The sequence below is a fragment of the Glycine max genome, chromosome 15 (genome assembly GCF_000004515.6).
Source record: "Glycine max cultivar Williams 82 chromosome 15, Glycine_max_v4.0, whole genome shotgun sequence".
In the NCBI taxonomy this organism is placed as follows: domain Eukaryota; kingdom Viridiplantae; phylum Streptophyta; class Magnoliopsida; order Fabales; family Fabaceae; genus Glycine; species Glycine max.
Genome location: NC_038251.2, coordinates 42,370,151 through 42,389,661, shown reverse-complemented (window position 1 = coordinate 42,389,661; position 19,511 = coordinate 42,370,151). Strand labels below are relative to the sequence as shown.

Below are 19,511 nucleotides of genomic sequence, written 5' to 3'. Positions count from 1 at the left end.
CAGAAGTTGTAAAGGAATTTACAAAGAGAAAGGAAAATCTCAAGTAGGTTGCTTGAGTACTGGATGTAGGCACGGACTTTGCCGAACAAGTATAAAATTATGTTTGCATTCTCTCTTCCCTTATCTCATTTATTTTGTTGCAATCAATTTTGTCTTGCATGTTTAAAGAACATTATTAAATTGATTGTTGCTTCTTCTACATTTTGAGTATATCCCTCTTAAGTTATTGAGGCCTCTGGTCCAACATGAATAATTGATTTATTATTAACAACTATCAACAAATGAATTCAATGTTCAAATAACATAGGAAATGGAAAAAAATGTTAAACCAAAGTAAACTAAGCTAAACTTAATGTCCCTAAATCCTAGCTCTGAGCTCTAACTCGGAGATAATACTGTACCTACTGGATCTGAAGCGCCTTTAATCTCTCTGGCTCCAATGGTCTAGGATCGTTAAAATATTGCATGATGAAATAAATGATAAGTTAATAATGTAATACAAATTATAAAAAAATTGAATTTGTTTGAAATAAACGTACCGCTTCCCAGTTATTCGTGAAACTTCCTAATATGATGGTGGATATCCAATGCATGACATAATAGCCACAATCAGTGCTTCCTTTTTGTCTATTACACTAAATACATAATGAAATTTGGATATTAATTAAACAATTAGTGTGCACACAGATAAGAAGTATATATAAGTGGAAGTTTTATGTAAATGACGTACCTTGACGACAATCCACCTAGCAGCAGCCTTTGATTTAGGCTGTGGAGCATTATCAAGACCTTTTAAAGCATTGTTCTAGACAAGTAACAATTAAAAAATGGTGTTGTTGAGGTATTTCAATGCAAATGTATTGAAAAGAACACTGACCTGTTAATTATCCCCTTAAGGTAGTTGTCTGGCCTGTTATGCAATGAACAAAACCAGACAACTAGGTGTTCCTTGGGCAGGATGATCACCATCTGTTAGTGTCTGCTGCAGCGGAGACGAATATGGGTTAGTATATTAGTAAACATTAATTAAATTCAATTATTTTGTATGACTTACCCATTCAGGTAGGCTCCAAGGTAGACATCGCGTTTTGAACTATGCATTCAACTCTTTATGTAACTTTCAGCCTCAAACTGCGATTGCCCAGACCTATGAATGGATTGTGGCTTGAGGAATCCATAGATATCAGAATTCCTCGCTCGCATACTTGTTTCAGTCAGATGCCTGTTTATGTTAAGTCAAAGTTAAATATTTATGAATTGAAAGCAATAACTTAGGTAATTAAAAGTAATCTAAAATAACTTACAGAATCCACAACTGTAACACTGATATGCTGAGACATTGACCACCGTGTGCGATTTCGAAGAGGTCTTCATGCTTTATGTAGAGCGTGAAGTCTGGATGAAAGACCCCAAACACGGTGGCATCCCATGTAACCTGGTAAGGCCTCAAGAAAAGCTCTGGGATGGTCAATGTCATCAGATAAAGCAGATCATCGACCTCTAGATCCGGCTTTTAAGGTGGTTTTGCCGGAGACACAACTGCCTGTTCATGAAACAAAGTTAAATGGCCTAATTTGAGGCACGCTGAATGAATTAATTCAAAAAGAAGAAACATATAGTAAGAGTAAAGTACCTGTTGTGATAAAGGCTTGACCAGATGTGTCGGTTGTAGACAAAGGATCAAGCTAAAAGTTTTGATGATGCCAAAGGATTACATGAATCATATGCTTCTCAAAGATTTACTCAAGACAAAGCAAATTAGAGTTAATCAAGATGGATGATCAAGACAGTCTATAGAGTCTTAGAAAGGATATTAAAATGGAAGGGAATTCCAATTGGATTAGCAAAAGGTATTGGCCAAAAATTTTAAGCTAAAAAGTGTTTTTCAACAAATTTACTCTCTAGTAATCGATTACCAGAGGATGTAATCGATTACTAGTGGCCAAAACTGATTTACAACAGCTATTAAAATTTGAATTCAAAATTTGCACTGTGTAATCGATTACACATATATGGTAATCGATTACCAGCAGTTTCTGAACGTTTTAATTCAAATTTTAAAGAGTGTAATCGATTACACACTTATTGTAATCGATTACCAGAGGAGTTTTTCAGAAAACATTCTCATCAGTCACATCCTTTCATGTGGTTATTGAATGGCTTTCATAAGGCCTATATATGTGTGACTTGAGACACGATTTTGACAGAGTTTTTTAGAATAAAAAGTGTTTATCCTCTCAGAGATCAAATTCATTTTATCCTCTTAAGAATTCCTTGGCCAATTCAATTGCAATTCATTAAGGAATTATTTGAGCGCTCAATCTGTAAAAATCTATCTCTTTCTAGAGAGATTCATTCTTCTTCTTCTACTCATTCTCTAAGGAATTAAGAGACTGTGGGTCTCTTGTTGTAAAGGAATTCTAAACACAAAGGAAGGATTGTCCTTGTGTGTTTAGAACTTGTAAAAGGAATTTACAAGATAGTGGAACTCTTAAGCGGGTTGCTTGGGGACTGGACGTAGGCACAAGGGTGTGGCCGAACCAGTATAAAACTGAGTTTGCATTTTCTCTTCCCTTAATCTCCTTTATTTATTATTGCTTTATATTCATATTCAAATTGTGTTATTTGAATTAATATTTAAGAAGATTGTCATTAAGAGAATTCATAACTTGAATAAAAAGTGAAATAGATTTTTAATTAGGGCAAGTTGTTTGGAATATCTTAATTCAACCCCCCTTCTTAAGATATCTGAGGCCACTTGTCTAACAAGTGGTATCAGAGCTTCATTCTTGTATAAAGTTTAGAAGCTTCAAGAAAAATATGGCCTCAGCAAATTCCTTATTTCCAGAAGGGAATTCTATCAATAGACCTCCAATCTTTAATGGAGAGGGTTACCACTACTGGAAAACCCGAATGCAAATTTTTTATCGAGGCAATAGATCTAAATATCTGGGAAGCCATAGAAATAGGGCCTTATATACCCACCACAGTAGAAAGAGTTTCAATAGATGGTAGTTCACCAAGTGAAAGCATAACCATAGAAAAACCTAGAGATAGATGGTCTGAAGAGGATAGAAAACGAGTACAATACAACTTAAAAGCCAAAAACATAATAACATCTGCCCTAGGAATGGATGAATATTTCAGGGTTTCAAATTGTAAGAGTGCTAAGGAAATGTGGGACACTCTTCGATTAACACATGAAGGAACTACAGATGTTAAAAGATCTAGAATAAATGCACTAACTCATGAGTATGAATTATTTAGAATGAATGCAAATGAAAATATTCAAAGCATGCAAAAGAGATTTACACATATAGTAAATCATCTAGCAGCCTTAGGCAAAGAATTTAAGAATGAGGATCTCATTAACAAGGTGTTAAGATGTTTAAGTAGAGAATGACAACCCAAGGTAACGGCCATTTCTGAATCAAGAGATTTGTCTAATATGTCCCTTGCCACTTTATTTGGAAAGTTGCAGGAACACGAGATGGAACTATTGAGATTACATCAACACGAAGAAAACGACAAGAAAAAGAAAGGAATTGCTCTTAAAGCATCATCCTCAATTCAAGAAGAAAGTGATCAGGATAATGATCCAGATGATGATGATGATCTAAGTTTGTTTGTTAGAAGATTCAACAGGTTTCTTAAAGTAAGAGGAAATCAGAGGCGACCAAATTTTAAATCAAAGAGAAGGACAGAAAATTCATCCTCTACTCTAAAATGCTTTGAATGCAATCAACCTGGACATCTGAGGGTTGATTGTCCCATCTTCAAGAAAAAGATGGAAAAATCTGAGAAGAAAAATCATAGTGAAAAGAAACTGAAGAAATCATACATTACATGGGATGAAAATGATATGGAATCCTCTGAAGATTCTGAAAATGAAGAGATAAATCTCTGCCTTATGGCTAAAAGTTACGAAAGTGATGAAGAGGTAACATCTTCGAATAACTTATCTATTTCTTTTGATGAATTGCAAGATGCATTTGCTTATCTGCATAAAGAGTCAATTAAACTTGCAAAATTAGTTTCATCTTCAAAGAAAACAATTTCAAATTTAGAAAATGAGATTTCAAAATTAAACAAAGAATTAGATCTTCTTAGAAATGAAGTCACAATTTCTAAAACAAATGAAAAAGTTAATATCTCCACTATTTCTGACAAGAAAATATCAGATTCTTGTAGTTGTTGTGATAAATATGTAAAAGAAATTAAAGAGTTGAAGAATTCACTTTCAAAATTTTCATATAGTAAAAATAATTTAGATGTTATATTAAGTAAACAAAGATATGTGTCTAATAAAAATGGACTAGGGTATAAATCTGATAAACGACAAAAGTTTCATAAAAACTTTTCCACTTCCACACAAAAATGTAATTCTAATTCTATCACTTGTTTTTACTGTGGAAGAAGAGGACATGGCATATCAACTTGCTACTTCAAGAAAAATTACAATAACATTAAAATGATATGGGTCCCAAAAGGATCCTCAGTTTATACTAACATGCAAGGACCCAATAAAATTTGGGTACCTAAGTCAAAAACTTAATTATGCAGGTATCTTTGAGAAAGAAGTGGTACATAGATAGCGGATGCTCAAAACATATGACTGGAGATGCATCAAATTTTACACATATCTCTCCAAAGAAAAACGGACATGTAACATATGGTGACAACAACAAAGGTAGAATCCTTGGAGTGGGTAAAATAGGTACAAATTCTTCAAACTCCATTGAAAATGTTCTACTTGTTGAAGGACTTAAGCATAGCCTGCTTAGCGTTAGTCAACTATGTGACAAAGGCTATCTAGTATCATTTGATTCTCAGAAATGTCTTATAGAACATAAGCATGACATTAATATAAAGCATATAGGACAAAGAGTCAATAATATTTACATGATAGACTTAAGCATAAAACATGAAAACAATCATTGCTTTCTTAGTAAAGATGAAGATCCATGGTTATGGCATAAAAGAATTGCTCACATAAACATGGATCACTTAAATAAATTAATTTCAAAAGATTTAGTAGTTGGTTTGCCTAAATTGAAATTTGAAAAAGATAAACTATGTGATGCATGTCAAAAGGGCAAACAAACAAGAGTCTCATTCAAACCTAAAAATATTGTTTCAACCACTCAACCCTTACAATTATTGCATATGGATTTATTTGGTCCATCTAGAATCATGAGTTTTGGAGGAAATTACTATGCTTTAGTTATAGTTGATGATTTCTCTAGATATACTTGGACATTATTTATTACACATAAAAGTGATTCATTCCAAGCATTTAGAAAACTAGCTAAAGTCATACAAAACAAGAAAAATCTTAAGATTGCATCCATTAGAAGTGATCATGGGGGTGAATTTGAAAATAAAGATTTTGAATTATTTTGTGATGAACATGGTATTGAACACAATTTTTCTGCACCTAGAACCCCTCAACAAAATGGAGTTGTTGAAAGGAAAAATAGGTCATTGGAAGAAATTGCAAGAACTTTATTAAATGATACTTCTCTTCCAAAGTATTTTTGGGCTGAAGCTGTCAATACTGCATGTTACATCATGAATAGGGCCTTGATAAGACCCATTTTAAAGAAAACCCCATATGAGTTGTATAATGGTAGAAAACCTAATATTTATCATCTACATGTTTTTGGTTGCAAGTGCTTTGTGCTTAATAATGGTAAAGATAATCTAGGAAAATTCGATGCAAAATCTGATGAAGGCATTTTTCTTGGATATTCATTACAAAGCAAAGCATATAGGATATATAATAAAAGAACTATGAATATCGAGGAATCCATTCATGTTACCTTTGATGAATCTAATGCTATATTGTCAAGAAAGAATATGCTAGATGACATTGCAGATTCTTTAGAACATATGAACATTCATGAACAAGATTCCAAAGGAAATGATAAAGGAAACAATGAAGATCCTCCAGAAGAAGTCAAATCCAATGATGAACTTCCAAGAGAATGGAAAGCTTCAAGAGATCATCCCCTTGACAACATTATTAGTGATATCTCAAAAGGAGTAACAACTAGACACTCTCTTAAAGATTTATGCAATAATATGGCTTTTGTATCTATGATTGAACCTAAAAATATAAAAGAAGCCATAGTAGATGATAACTGGATCATTGCCATGCAAGAAGAACTAAACCAATTTGAAAGAAATAATGTGCGGAAATTAGTAGGAAAACCTGAAAATTATCCTATCATAGGAACAAAATGGGTTTTTAGAAATAAATTAGATGAACATGGTATAATTATTAGAAATAAAGCCAGGTTAGTAGCAAAAGGGTATAATCAAGAAGAAGGAATAGACTATGAAGAAACATATGCTCCTGTTGCAAGATTAGAAGCCATAAGAATGCTATTGGCATATGCATCCATAATGGATTTTAAACTTTATCAAATGGATGTTAAGAGTGCCTTTCTAAATGGCTTAATTCAAGAAGAGGTATATGTTGAACAACCCCCTGGTTTTGAAATTCCTGATAAACCAAACCATGTTTATAAATTACAAAAGGCTCTTTATGGTTTGAAACAAGCCCCTAGGGCGTGGTATGAACGCTTAAGCAATTTTCTTCTAGAAAAAGATTTCTCCAGAGGTAAAGTGGATACCACATTGTTCATAAAGAGAAAGCATAATGATATTTTGTTGGTTCAAATATATGTTGATGATATAATCTTTGGATCCACTAATGATTCATTGTGCAATGAGTTTTCCCTTGATATGCAAAGTGAATTTGAAATGTCAATGATGGGAGAACTAAAGTACTTTCTGGGATTACAAATCAAGCAAACTCAAGAAGGTATATTCATCAATCAATCCAAGTACTGCAAGGAATTGATCAAAAGATTTGGGATGGATAGTGCAAAACACATATCTACACCGATGAGCACTAATTGTTACTTAGATAAAGATGAATCTGGTCAGTCTATAGACATAAAACAATATCGAGGTATGATCGGATCTCTTCTTTATTTATCTGCTAGTAGACCTGATATTATGTTTAGTGTATGTATGTGTGCTAGGTTTCAATCCAACCCCAAACAATCACATTTAAGTGCAGTAAAGAGAATCATGAGATATCTATTAGGAACAATCAATTTAGGATTATGGTATCCTAAGAATTCAACATGTAACTTAATAGGATATTCTGATTTTGATTTTGCCGGATCTAAAACTGATAGAAAAAGTACAAGTGAAATGTGTCAATTCATTGGATCGGCTCTTGTCTCATGGCATAGTAAGAAACAAAACAATGTTGCTTTATCTACCGCTGAAGCGGAGTATATCTCTGCCGGTAGTTGTTGTGCACAGATTTTATGGATGAAGCAACAATTATCTGACTATGGCATCATTATTGATCGTATACCTATTAAGTGTGATAATACTAGTGCCATAAATCTATCCAAAAACCCAGTTCAACACTCTAGAACTAAACATATAGAGATTAGACACCACTTTCTTAGAGATCATGTCCTAAAGGGAGATTGTGTATTAGAGTTTGTTGATACTAAGAATCAACTTGCTGATATTTTCACAAAACCTCTCCCCAAGGAAGTGTTCTTCTCTATTAGAAGAGAGTTAGGTCTCTTAGACGTAAGAGATTTAGAAAAATAGGAATTGATTGGATGATTGATTGTTTGATTGGTTGATTTACTCTTATTTATTGTGTATAGATTATTTTGTTTGTTTGATCTTGTTTGAATTCTTGTTTTTATGAATGATTGATTGTGTTGTTATTGAGTATAACGCTTGTGTTGTTTAAATTAATTTACTTTTTGTTAGTATAATTAATTATTAAGATAATATAAGTTTTTAGACTTAGAAATAAGTTTTTCTTTTAGAAAAAAGGCTATTCTTTGTTCTGGTAATCGATTACCATTATACTGTAATCGATTACACTAGAACAGATAGCCTGTAATCGATTACAGTATTCATGTAATCGATTACCAGTAGGCTGCCTCCTCCTGTAATCGATTACCATTACTTGTAATCGATTACCACGCGTCCTGCTCTATAAATATCACATTTTCCAGAAATCCCTGCGCAGCCCCTTTTCTCTCACGACGTTCCTCCATTCCCAAACCTCCAAATCTTCGTATCTCACTCATTTCTCCATCAAATCAACTCCCGTAAATTGCGATCTTCTTCTTTTTCATTTCTCTTTTGAATTCACCGATTAAAATCTGCAAAAACTCCTTCAAATGGCAGAATCGTCAAAGAAACGAAAGGGTTCTTCCGCCTCCGCTTCGGCTTCAAGAGCTCATCGTTTCGGAGCCACTAGCGCATCCACAGCACCAATTCCACCATCATTGTCCTCTTCCCCAGTGTTTTCTTCCGATGAATAGCAGAAACGGTACTCCAATCTTTTCTCATCTCGTTCCATTATCGACCCTAAGTTTATTGATATGGAATTCTTTTCTGCTGAAACCTTTGATTGCATTCAAGCCTTTTAGAACTTAGGTCTTCTACCTTTTATGTCATTACAATTGCCTATTTATCCTGAATTGGTTAAAGCTTTTTATTGTAATCTTGAAATTCAGGACAACACTCTGATTTTTGAAATTTTTGGGATAAAAATGGTCATTGACCAGTCCCTCTTCCATGACTTAACCAAATTACCCAGTGACGGTGTACCATTTGAAGGTACACTAAATGACGACTGGAAATTTGATTTCTCTGCCCATGATGCCCGCCAGTTGGTTTGCACCAACAATGCGGATATGACCGGACGTCTTCTTGCCGGGTCATTGGCTTTTGAAAGCCGCATCCTTCACTATTTAATTGTGCGTATTTTGCTTCCACGGTCTTCCAACCTTGCCCAGGTTTCTGAGGAAGATCTAATTATCATGTGGGCCTTTCATACAGGGCGTCAACTTGACTGGGCACTCTTAGTCAGATATCGCATGCATAAGGCATTGCGATTAAATGCTCCACTACCATATCCACAGCTTGTCACTCTCTTTTTCCGCCATTTTCAAATTCCTCTTGATTCTGAACCTTACGTTCCAATCAAGAGATCCTTTTTAATTGGTGCTGCTGTGATTGCTTCTTTTGGTTACCGCAAAGAGCATGATGGCTCTTGGGTCAAAAAGGGTGCTCCACCCGCTGATGATGAAGGCAACCAACCAGTTGAAGATAATTCCTCTCTTCTTCGAAAGCTTTTGGAAAAGTTCGATGGTCTTCAAACTTTTGTTGGTGACAAGTTTGATAATATGGAATTGCAAGTCGACATGCGGTTTGATGCAATGGAATCAAGGATCACCAAAGTTGAAGAAGATGTCTCCTTCATCCGTACTTGCTTTGATCCACCACCACCGCCTCCATCATCCTCTTAGATTATATGTTATTATTAAGACTAAGTATTATTAGTGGTTAAGTATTATTAGTACTCTGTTTTAACACCATGTATTTGGCTTTTTATTGCTCTAGTTATCGTAGTCTTGCACTATAATTATATTTCTAGACATTGCTTTTGTTGATTCTGCAAATGTATGTTTTTATTTTGGTTTCATGGTTGGCTGTGTTTGGATATTTATTGTGTTAATGTTTGGCTATTGATTGCTTTGCTCTAGTTCTTTTTGATGTTGCCAAAGGGGGAGAGAACTTGGGAGAGAACATGGGTTAGAAATCAATTAGAAATCAATTAGAAATTTTGAAATTTATCGTTAAGAAAAGTTAGGCATACATGCCAAAAGATAGGGGGAGTAAGGGTTGTGTGAACATGCTAAAATCTTGTATATAGCTTGTCTTGATTTCAGGTGTTGTCATCATCAAAAAGGGGGAGATTGTAGACAAAGGATCAAGCTGAAAGTTTTGATGATGCCAAAGGATTACATGAATCATATGCTTCTCAAAGATTTACTCAAGACAAAGCAAATTAGAGTTAATCAAGATGGATGATCAAGACAGTCTATAGAGTCTTAGAAAGGATATTAAAATGGAAGGGAATTCCAATTGGATTAGCAAAAGGTATTGGCCAAAAATTTTAAGCTAAAAAGTGTTTTTCAACAAATTTACTCTCTAGTAATCGATTACCAGAGGATGTAATCGATTACCAGTGGCCAAAACTGATTTACAACAGCTATTAAAATTTGAATTCAAAATTTGCACTGTGTAATCGATTACACATATATGGTAATCGATTACCAGCAGTTTCTGAACGTTTTAATTCAAATTTTAAAGAGTGTAATCGATTACACACTTATTGTAATCGATTACCAGAGGAGTTTTTCAGAAAACATTCTCATCAGTCACATCCTTTCATGTGGTTATTGAATGGCTTTCATAAGGCCTATATATGTGTGACTTGAGACACGATTTTGACAGAGTTTTTTAGAACAAAAAGTGTTTATCCTCTCAGAGATCAAATTCATTTTATCCTCTTAAGAATTCCTTGGCCAATTCAATTGCAATTCATTAAGGAATTATTTGAGCGCTCAATCTGTAAAATTCTATCTCTTTCTAGAGAGATTCATTCTTCTTATTCTACTCATTCTCTAAGGAATTAAGAGACTGTGGGTCTCTTGTTGTAAAGGAATTCTAAACACAAAGGAAGGATTGTCCTTGTGTGTTTAGAACTTGTAAAAGGAATTTACAAGATAGTGGAACTCTCAAGCGGGTTGCTTGGGGACTGGACGTAGGCACAAGGGTGTGGCCGAACCAGTATAAAACTGAGTTTGCATTTTCTCTTCCCTTAATCTCCTTTATTTATTATTGCTTTATATTCATATTCAAATTGTGTTATTTTAATTAATATTTAAGAAGATTGTCATTAAGGGAATTCATAACTTGAATAAAAAGTGAAATAGATTTTTAATTAGGGCAAGTAGTTTGGAATATCTTAATTCAACCCCCCTTCTTAAGATATCTGAGGCCACTTGTCTAACATCGGCCAAGCAGGGACGGTGTGAATTGCCTAGCCCACTAAGGAAACCTCATCAGTGGGTACAGGAACGGGAGCATCTGGATCTTTAACCTCCTCCACACCCACCTTTACTTGGCTAGGCAACAAAGGAGTGTTATGAACAATAGTGGATCCCTCATAAACTCTTCCCAGGGCAACCAGGCGGGCAGGATTTGCTTCGATGTACAAGCCGCACCTGTCTGAGTCACCCGTCTCAGGATCGTTTCCTGAGGGATCAACACAACTCTCCTTTGTGCTTACTTGAGGACCTGAGGGACCAACTAGAGGCTCAAGAGGCAATGCAAGTCCTTGAGATTACATCTAGGACTAAAATTGGGACTGCATCTGGCTGAACGATGCCATGAGCTGCTGAGTCACTTTTTCTGTGATCGACTCCTCTAGCTGGTCTCTGATTTGCTAGGTCAGCTGCTGCAATTCTTCAGGAGACAGCGAGGAAGAGCTGCGGGACATCCGTGGAGCCGATCCGAAGTATTGTTTGATGGTGACACCGGCTCCAGGAGCACGAACACGTCCAGGGTGCTCTGAACGTCCAATAGCAGCGGTGAGAACATCCTAACGTCCATGGGGGACAAAGGATCCCTGTGACGCCTGCTCCTCAAAGGAATCCTGCATAGAAAAGACATATTTGTACATGGCATTCACAAAATAAAGAAATATAATTCTAATGGTTAGTTGAAAATGACTTACGATCTTCTCAGTGATTTCCTTTGCGGCCTCAGTCATCATCTCCCTTGTTTTCTTGGTGCGGGCCATCTTCCACTTCACGTGGCGTCTGACGGGGGATGGAGGGTCGATGATGCCATCAACGCTTCCTGACTGTGCAGCTTCCTCCAGCTTCTTCTTGGTCTTCTCAGCCAGGAGCTTCTGCTTCAAATATTCATGACCCCCACGAGACAAAATGTGGGGGGCAGCGTTCTGTTTCTAGATGGCCTATGCCATTTTCTGCACATCCTGCATAAATAAAACAATAATCTTTCAAATGGCTAAAATGAATTATAACAGGTTAATGTTTTTTGAAAAACAACTAAAATGGCAAGGTACATACCTCCCAAGAAGGGTCTCTGCGAGTCTGGCAAAACTGGGCCTATTTTTCCTTATGTCGTATTTCTCAAAGACAGTGTCCTCCATACCGTCCTGATTGGACGCAAGGGCCCATTTTCTCGTGAGGTCTGATTTGAACTACCTCTATCTCTCGTTGACAGTCTTAAGTAACTTCTTTTTCGTCCTACTGTCAGAAGCCTCTGGGATTTCAAATTCCACCTGACAATAACAAATAAGGTTTATTTGTTACAATAATGTATTTTTTGGCTATTAAAGAACATCAAATAAGAAAAGAAAAATACTTGAATATCCTCCCAAATCAAGTCCTTCTGAGCAGTAGGGACCTCCTTCCCGTTCTCGTACGTGACGTCCACCTTATCACGCGCCACAATCCCCAAATATGTTCTTAATTTCTTCCTGTCGGGACTGTCGGCCTTGCCGGTAGCAGGATCAACATGAACCACTGGTCTCTCGGCACCAGGTCGTCTAGTAGACAAGGATCATAGACATGTGGCTTTGTGTGTCCGCTTCATGGCAGATGGCGAAGCTGATGCGTCTGAAGGAGGAGGAAGGGGAGGAGGAGGAGAAGGAGGAGGAGGAGGAGGCGAGTCAGGTGGAGAAACCATGATCCTTTATACAAAAAAACCAGGGTTAATAAACATTACAAAAAATAATTTTATGACTTATGTAAATCAATCTAGCAAAATCAAATATATAAATAGAAAATTACATTAGACGATGTTAATTAATTCTCCTTTATCATGATCATTATGATTAGCATGAACATCGTCAGCTTCTTCTTCTCCGACAATGTTAGGAGTGATTTGTGTGGAAAAAGGACTAACATGGGTGTCCATGTATGAATCATCATCTTCTACATTAACACCAATTGTTTTGCCCTATAGAACCATGCACCACCTTTCATCACAAGGGTCTTGCACATAAAATACTCGTCTAGCTTGTTCTACCATGATGAAAGGGTCATTGTGGTAACCAAGTTTCTTTAGGTCTAACAACATAAATCCTATATCATCGGTGCACACACCAGTGTTGCTGTCAACCCATTTACATTTGAGAACACAAACAATAAATTTCACATAGTTAAGCTCCCAAATTTCATCAATGACCCAAAGTAAGGGATGGAAGCTACACAGGGATTGGCATCATGCACACTTGCAAAGTGTTGACATTCAGCCCTTAGGGTGACCCCGCTATTCTGGATTGTACTTTTGTCTTCTTGTGCTTTTGTCTAAAATGAATACTTGTTTATGTCGTATCCTTGCCAAGTTATAACATTTCTTTTAGGCCCATCTGCTAGCTTTCTTAATGTTTCTGAAGCATTTTCCTCTGCAAAGATTGTATCTTTAAACCAATCACAGAAAGTCTTGTTATGCTTTTTCAACACCCAATTCTTTGACATTTTTGGATTATTCTGTTTGACTAAAGCTTCATGCTTAAGTATGTATGGCAAAACTTCATTACTATTGTTCAAGACATACAAGTTTCATTCAATGTGATGACCCCATGCTCCTTCAAGCGGGGAACATCAATAGGAAATAGAACAACACCTAACAATATGAACTGAAAATTAAGCGCATCAGATTTAGGAGCAACCTTGTGTTCCACAAACAAGAGAAGAAAGTTTTCATATGCAACAACGTATGTCATTTCGGTTACAAGAAAAAAGGAGACACCTCTAAACATAAGCATATCTGATAGCTTCCCAAATCATATTACATATACAATGAGTTAAGAAAAGTTTCTATATCACATAAAGTAGTAATCTTGTAAACCTTAGCAGCCCTTCTCCACAAATGGCCATTTTATCAGAAGCAAAAAATACACTATGTGAGGACACCACAAGTCCTCGAGGATAATAAAAATCAGTAGAAAACTAAAAAACAATCAGCCAACTTTTGAATCAGAAAACAGAATAAAAACAACTTCCTAAGTCAAAATTATAATCGCCTTTTCCTTTTTCTTAATGAAGAATATACGTTGTCTAATCGCTAGACCCGCTACATATGCCCATTGGATAACATAACATATTTGTGTAAGTCTACTAAAAGTTAAAAATTGATTCAACAAACCCAAAGACATATTCAAATAAAATTTGTCCAGGGAAATGCATTTGGCAGTTGCTTTGTTTACCTAAGAAACAAAATTAAAGAAACATAATGAAATCTAAATCGAAATAAAAATCAGGACAATCGAACTTCCTATGGCCAAAACTAATAATTGTAAATTCTATTGCAATCCAAGCTTTACTAGTATGGAGCCCAAGAAAAGAGCCTATTAACCATCAATTTATTCAGAGAAACCCAATATAAAAATAACCAATTGAATATTTAAGCTATAAATTTCTATTTTATTTGAAATCTATTTTTTTTTTGTTTAAATTATCCTCAACTTTTTAAAATGGCATAAAAATTATCCCAAATGACAGACTAAGCTGAAGTGGGAACCAAGAAAGTGTTTCACTAACCAACTTCATTCAGAGAAACTGAAAGACAAAAGGTAAGATGCAGAACCTCAATGTTCAACAAGAAAGAAAACAAATCTGTTTTTGTTGAATTTAACAGATATCTATAGCTTTGGATAAGTAAACCATTAAGATTCACATGCCAATATCAAAATGAAATAAAGGTGCAGAGCATTTAATTAAGTTCACACTTGCAGGATCTTACATCCAGGCCAAATGACCTTGTAACCTTCACTGTTGGCTATGATCAGGAAAATAATATTGATGCAACTGTGAAAAAGGTCTTAATCAGTTCATTCCTCTCTGTGTTTGCATATGCTTGTTCACATACTCTGAATTGAGGAGAATTTTTTTTTGAATCGGGATTTATTTGTAAACCATTTTCACTCTTATTATTTCCTCCTAATTACAATTTGAAAGAGAAATGAAATTGAGAGAATCTGAGAACCGAAAGTGGAGTTTTGTTTTAATCATTTCTCAACTGAAAAAAGGTTACTAATACCACTGGTTATTTCTCATCCCTCTAAATTCAATGGGTATTTCTCATCTTCTCCTACCCCCATCACCTAGATCTGTCTGTCTATACACTCATTGTTTGACAAAAAAGAAAATAACATTGGGAAGTTTAGTCATTATTGAGAGCTGACTCTAGCCAGAGGATAATAATAAGATTAAGATCATCCATCCAACAAGACAGAGGAAGTGTGTTTTTGATTGGATCCACAATATTCAAGATGACTCCAGTTAATTTGGCTGGCCAGTTTGGTGACACAACATACACTAAGGTGTTTGTTGGAGGCTTGGCCTGGGAGACTCAAAAGGAGACAATGAAGAAGTATTTTAAGCAATTTGGTGAGATCTTGGAGGCTGCTGTCATCACTGACAAAGCCACTGGAAGATCTAAAGGCTATGGATTTGTATGCTTAATTGTCTTCTTTTATTCTCTATCCCTTATCTCTCTATATATAGCATCATAAATTATATTCTTGAATTATTATTATATACCAGTAGCTAGCTACCTAGATCTCACGTCTAAATGAAGTATATTACATGTTTTTTTTCACTAGCCTCTCATTGGATTTGTCAAATTCATCTTCCTTCTTATGCTAACTATATATGAATTCATGTTTATTAATGATTACCATTTCAGGTTACTTTTCGTGAACCAGAAGCTGCCATGAGAGCTTGTGTGGATCCTGCTCCTGTAATCGACGGTAGGAAAGCTAACTACAACCTTGCTTCTTTGGGTGTCCAGAGATCTAAGCCTTCAACCCCAAAACATGGTCCGTATATCTTTTATTTTAGCTTTGACACTGTAATTAATAATCTAGCTAATTTATAACCAACTAGCTGCACTCCAAACCCTAGTAGTAGTAACTAATTAACAAACTAACTAACAATAACCAACTAGTTTTCATAAGAACAAATTACAATGGGAACATAAACATGCTTCAGAGAGAAGTGAGCACAAAGAGCACGTACGCGGAAGCATAAAGTTACAATGAAGACATGAAGCTTGCCTCGAACCCAACACTGATAATGGCATCGAGACTCAGCCATTCAATGGCAGTGACAATGGGTCTCAGGTCACGACGAGTTCCCTAATCCTTGCACCAGAAACCAAAAAAGGTCCTTAGGTTAACCAAAGGTTCCAGAAACAGACCTAGCTATTCAATAGAACAACATAGGTAGACGAAATGAAACGTACCTGTCATGGTCTTCAGTGCAATGGAGAACAACAAGCTTTGATGTTAACGGAGAAGAAGAGAGCGCGAGCAAAATAGGCTGTGCCAAATATAATTTAAAATGTAATTTCAACATCAGTTTTCAATAAAAAAAAACCGATGTTAAAAAATTGATGTTAACGTTAACATTGGTTTTATTCAAAAAAATCGATGTTAACTGATCATAAGTTAACATCGGTTTTCTGAAAACTGATGTTAACAAAGTGACGTTAACATCAGTTTTAACAGAACCAATGTTAACGTCACTTCGTTAACATCGGTTTTCTACAAAATCGATGTTAACGGATACACATTATTTACAATTATGCCACCACATTTATGTTAACATCTGTTAATCTGTCGATGTTAAAACTGATTTTTGTAGTAGTGAATGGTGAACAAGTCAGGTGGGTCCATAGGAGGCAAAGGAGTTAATAAAGGAAATTAAGGAAGAGAATAAAGGGAAAAATGCCTATTGCTAAAGTGGGCTAAAAATATATTGTGAGAAAAGGGAGACAAAACCTGGAATTAAATCTGCAAAAGGGTGCCAACAAGAAAAAACACCTTGGTATTCTTATTCTTCATACAAGGATTAACAAAAATTCTTTCAAGTTCGTTGTCAACAAGGTGAATCGAAGACTCTTCTTTAGGAAGGCAAGGAAACTATCCTTTGTGTAAGAAAAAAGGGTGTTCAAAAAACACATTGTGGAATAAAAGAATCTATTTTGTATTTAAATTATATTATAAACTGATGACATATTAAAAAATGTACCTATTGATGAGCTCTTGAAGCATAAAAATTCTTCAATAGCGTGAAGACTCTACGTGTATCCACATCGAGACTAACCTCTATTCGCCAACAACTTTGACAAGTGAAAAAATAAGAATAGAGAAGTGATATTGAGATTATTTCAATGTGCAACCTACGGCTCTATTTATAGCACGCTAAGGATACCAAATTTCTGATCAAATCAAAATCATTATTGATAGTATCCTTTTTTAAGCTATATTATTTATTGTTACCTTTTATTGCTAACCATTAAGCAATTAAAATTGAAATAATAATTGACTAAGTCAAACTTATATCTATCCGCCTTTTCAACCCAAATTCCAAATACAAAATCATACATGTTTGTTTCTCTTCTTTCACCAAATCTTTCATATTATTTATATTTTCAGTGCTAGCAAAAATATAATAATATTCCACCTTTTTGAAATCAATTAATCATTTGATCATATTAAATTCTCTAATTTAATTAATCATCAAATATTAAAATAATTTCTTTAACAGAGATTAGAACACTCGTTTGTGTGTGACCTCGTAGGTTCAATACTAAGCCGGTAATATATTAATCAAATTAATATACTAATTAAGGTAGGCATCTAGCAACACTCCTTAACATCCGGATAGCATGAAGTAACATTTTACTTTCAAGAACCATTAGAAGAGTAGTGTAATAATTTTTTCCATCTTTACAGCTCTAGGTTAACTCTAGAGTATGGTATTACTGTCAAACCCTTTTGAGTTAACTCATAATGACTTAAGAAACTCATTTCTTCTTTCATTTACTTTTCTTGGCTAGGATATAATTTTATTCATAGAGCTCAAACTCATTACCAAGATTTGATGGACTCCTTCTTGATTAATCATTAATTCTACAGGTATTTAATCATATCCAATATTCATTCAACAAGTGCTCTAAAACATTAGGTGTCAGGAATCAAAATACAACAAATAACCTGTTAATTACTATGACAATCTTAGGTCAAAGAAAGCTATTTATACCTCTTCTTGAGAATTTTCTATTGACATTTTATGGTAAATTTTAACCATTAGAAAATTTCGATTGAGTAAGTTCAATGATCACATCAACATATGACTCATTTATATATGCAAATTAATAAATGAGATCTATTAATATTTATCCAATAAATACTATCACATATATATTAATCTATCTGGATTATTGATATCTTATTTACAATAATCCTATGATCAAGAACGGTTTAGATTAAAATTAGAACAAACTAGTTTCTCATTATCATAATCACTATTATAATAACAAGTCTTTAATTTTAATCAAGGACATTATCAAATAGACCATTTAATCAAATAATGAAATATGACAATAAAAATAAAATAATACTTTATTATTAAAATTAGAATTGATTACATGATGACTTGGATCGTGGGCATACAAATTTATTCCCAACACTTTGCACGTAGAGTTACTCTATTAAATTTGTGCTTTAGGCACTCCTACTTATGTGAAGCAAATGGTTAATCTTCCCAATTAACTCTATTTATGATGAGGTAGATAAACAGTGTAGAAATTTTATTTGGGGAGATTTTGACAATCACCACAAAGTTCACACAGTATCTTGGAAGAATACTTGTAAGCCTAAAAATATTCGAGGTTTAGGTCCTAAAATTTCAAGGAAGTTTAATACAACTTTTATGATGAAGAATGGGTGAATGTTGTGGGGATTCTTTTATTTCTAACATTAACTCTAATCGGTCCGGGGCTCTAATTTTTGGAAGGGTATATGCAGTAGTTTGGACCAAGTTCTAAAGAAATTATGTTGGAATATTGGTGGTGGGACATTAGATTTTTGGAATCATATTTGGATTCCATTTGAAAGAAGGCTTATGCACAGTGCCTTGTGTGATGTTCTCCCCCGACCACATCACTCGCAAGGTTTGCGATTATGTTGCACCTTATGGTCTTTGGAATTTCCATATTCTATATCCAATTATCAATTCTCAGGTTCGTGATCGTAGTAGAGCTATCCCTCCTTCTAATGCTTTAAAAGGAGCTAATTTTGTGTCTTGGCTTGGCTCTTTAGATGGTGGTTTCAAAGTTTCTAAAGCTTATTTAGGTCTATTTGATTTTAATGCTTTGAATATTGATCCTTTGTTAGACAATATTTGGAAGTTGAAGGTGCCAAAGAGATTTCAAATTTTATCATGGAAATTTAGGGTGAATTCCTTGCTCACCAATGAGGATAGATGCTCTAGAAATATCTCCTTCGATGCATCGTGCTAAAGGTGTGGCAATGACATTAAAGATAATAATCACCTATTTGTCTTTCGGCTAAAGCTGCATGGTATTTGATCCTTCACTACTAGCAAAGGCTGAACAACATGTTGATTGTTCGGATGCGTTCAATACTTCTCAAGTAATAATGTTGTTTATTGTTATTAATTTCATAAAATCAATGTCCCTTAGAAGACTAAAATTGTATGGATTGCGTTGTAGGTGTTTGGTACCCGAGATGATGTTTTGTAGTGGGCTTGATCCGTTGCTCA

General features: G+C 34.9%; 1 protein-coding gene across 1 annotated transcript; it reads left to right on the top strand.

The window, feature by feature from the left end:
* The first annotated feature begins 15,137 nt into the window (after positions 1 to 15,137).
* LOC100791707 (probable RNA-binding protein ARP1) lies at positions 15,138 to 19,248 on the top strand. Its single transcript, XM_014767752.3, has 3 exons — positions 15,138 to 15,394; positions 15,628 to 15,792; positions 18,970 to 19,248. The coding sequence occupies exons 1-3, from the start codon at positions 15,212 to 15,214 to the stop codon at positions 19,246 to 19,248; spliced, it is 627 nt and encodes a 208-aa protein (XP_014623238.1). The 5' UTR covers positions 15,138 to 15,211.
* Positions 19,249 to 19,511: the final 263 nt, after the last annotated feature.

Excerpts from the sequence above, each read along its gene's own strand:
- LOC100791707 (XM_014767752.3), top strand. The coding sequence starts at position 15,212 with ATGACTCCAGTTAATTTGGCTGGCCAGTTTGGTGACACAACATACACT. Across the intron at positions 15,395-15,627 it reads GATCTAAAGGCTATGGATTT|GTTACTTTTCGTGAACCAGA; the intron begins GTATGCTTAATT and ends TTACCATTTCAG. Across the intron at positions 15,793-18,969 it reads TTTATTTTAGCTTTGACACT|GTTCGTGATCGTAGTAGAGC; the intron begins GTAATTAATAAT and ends ATCAATTCTCAG.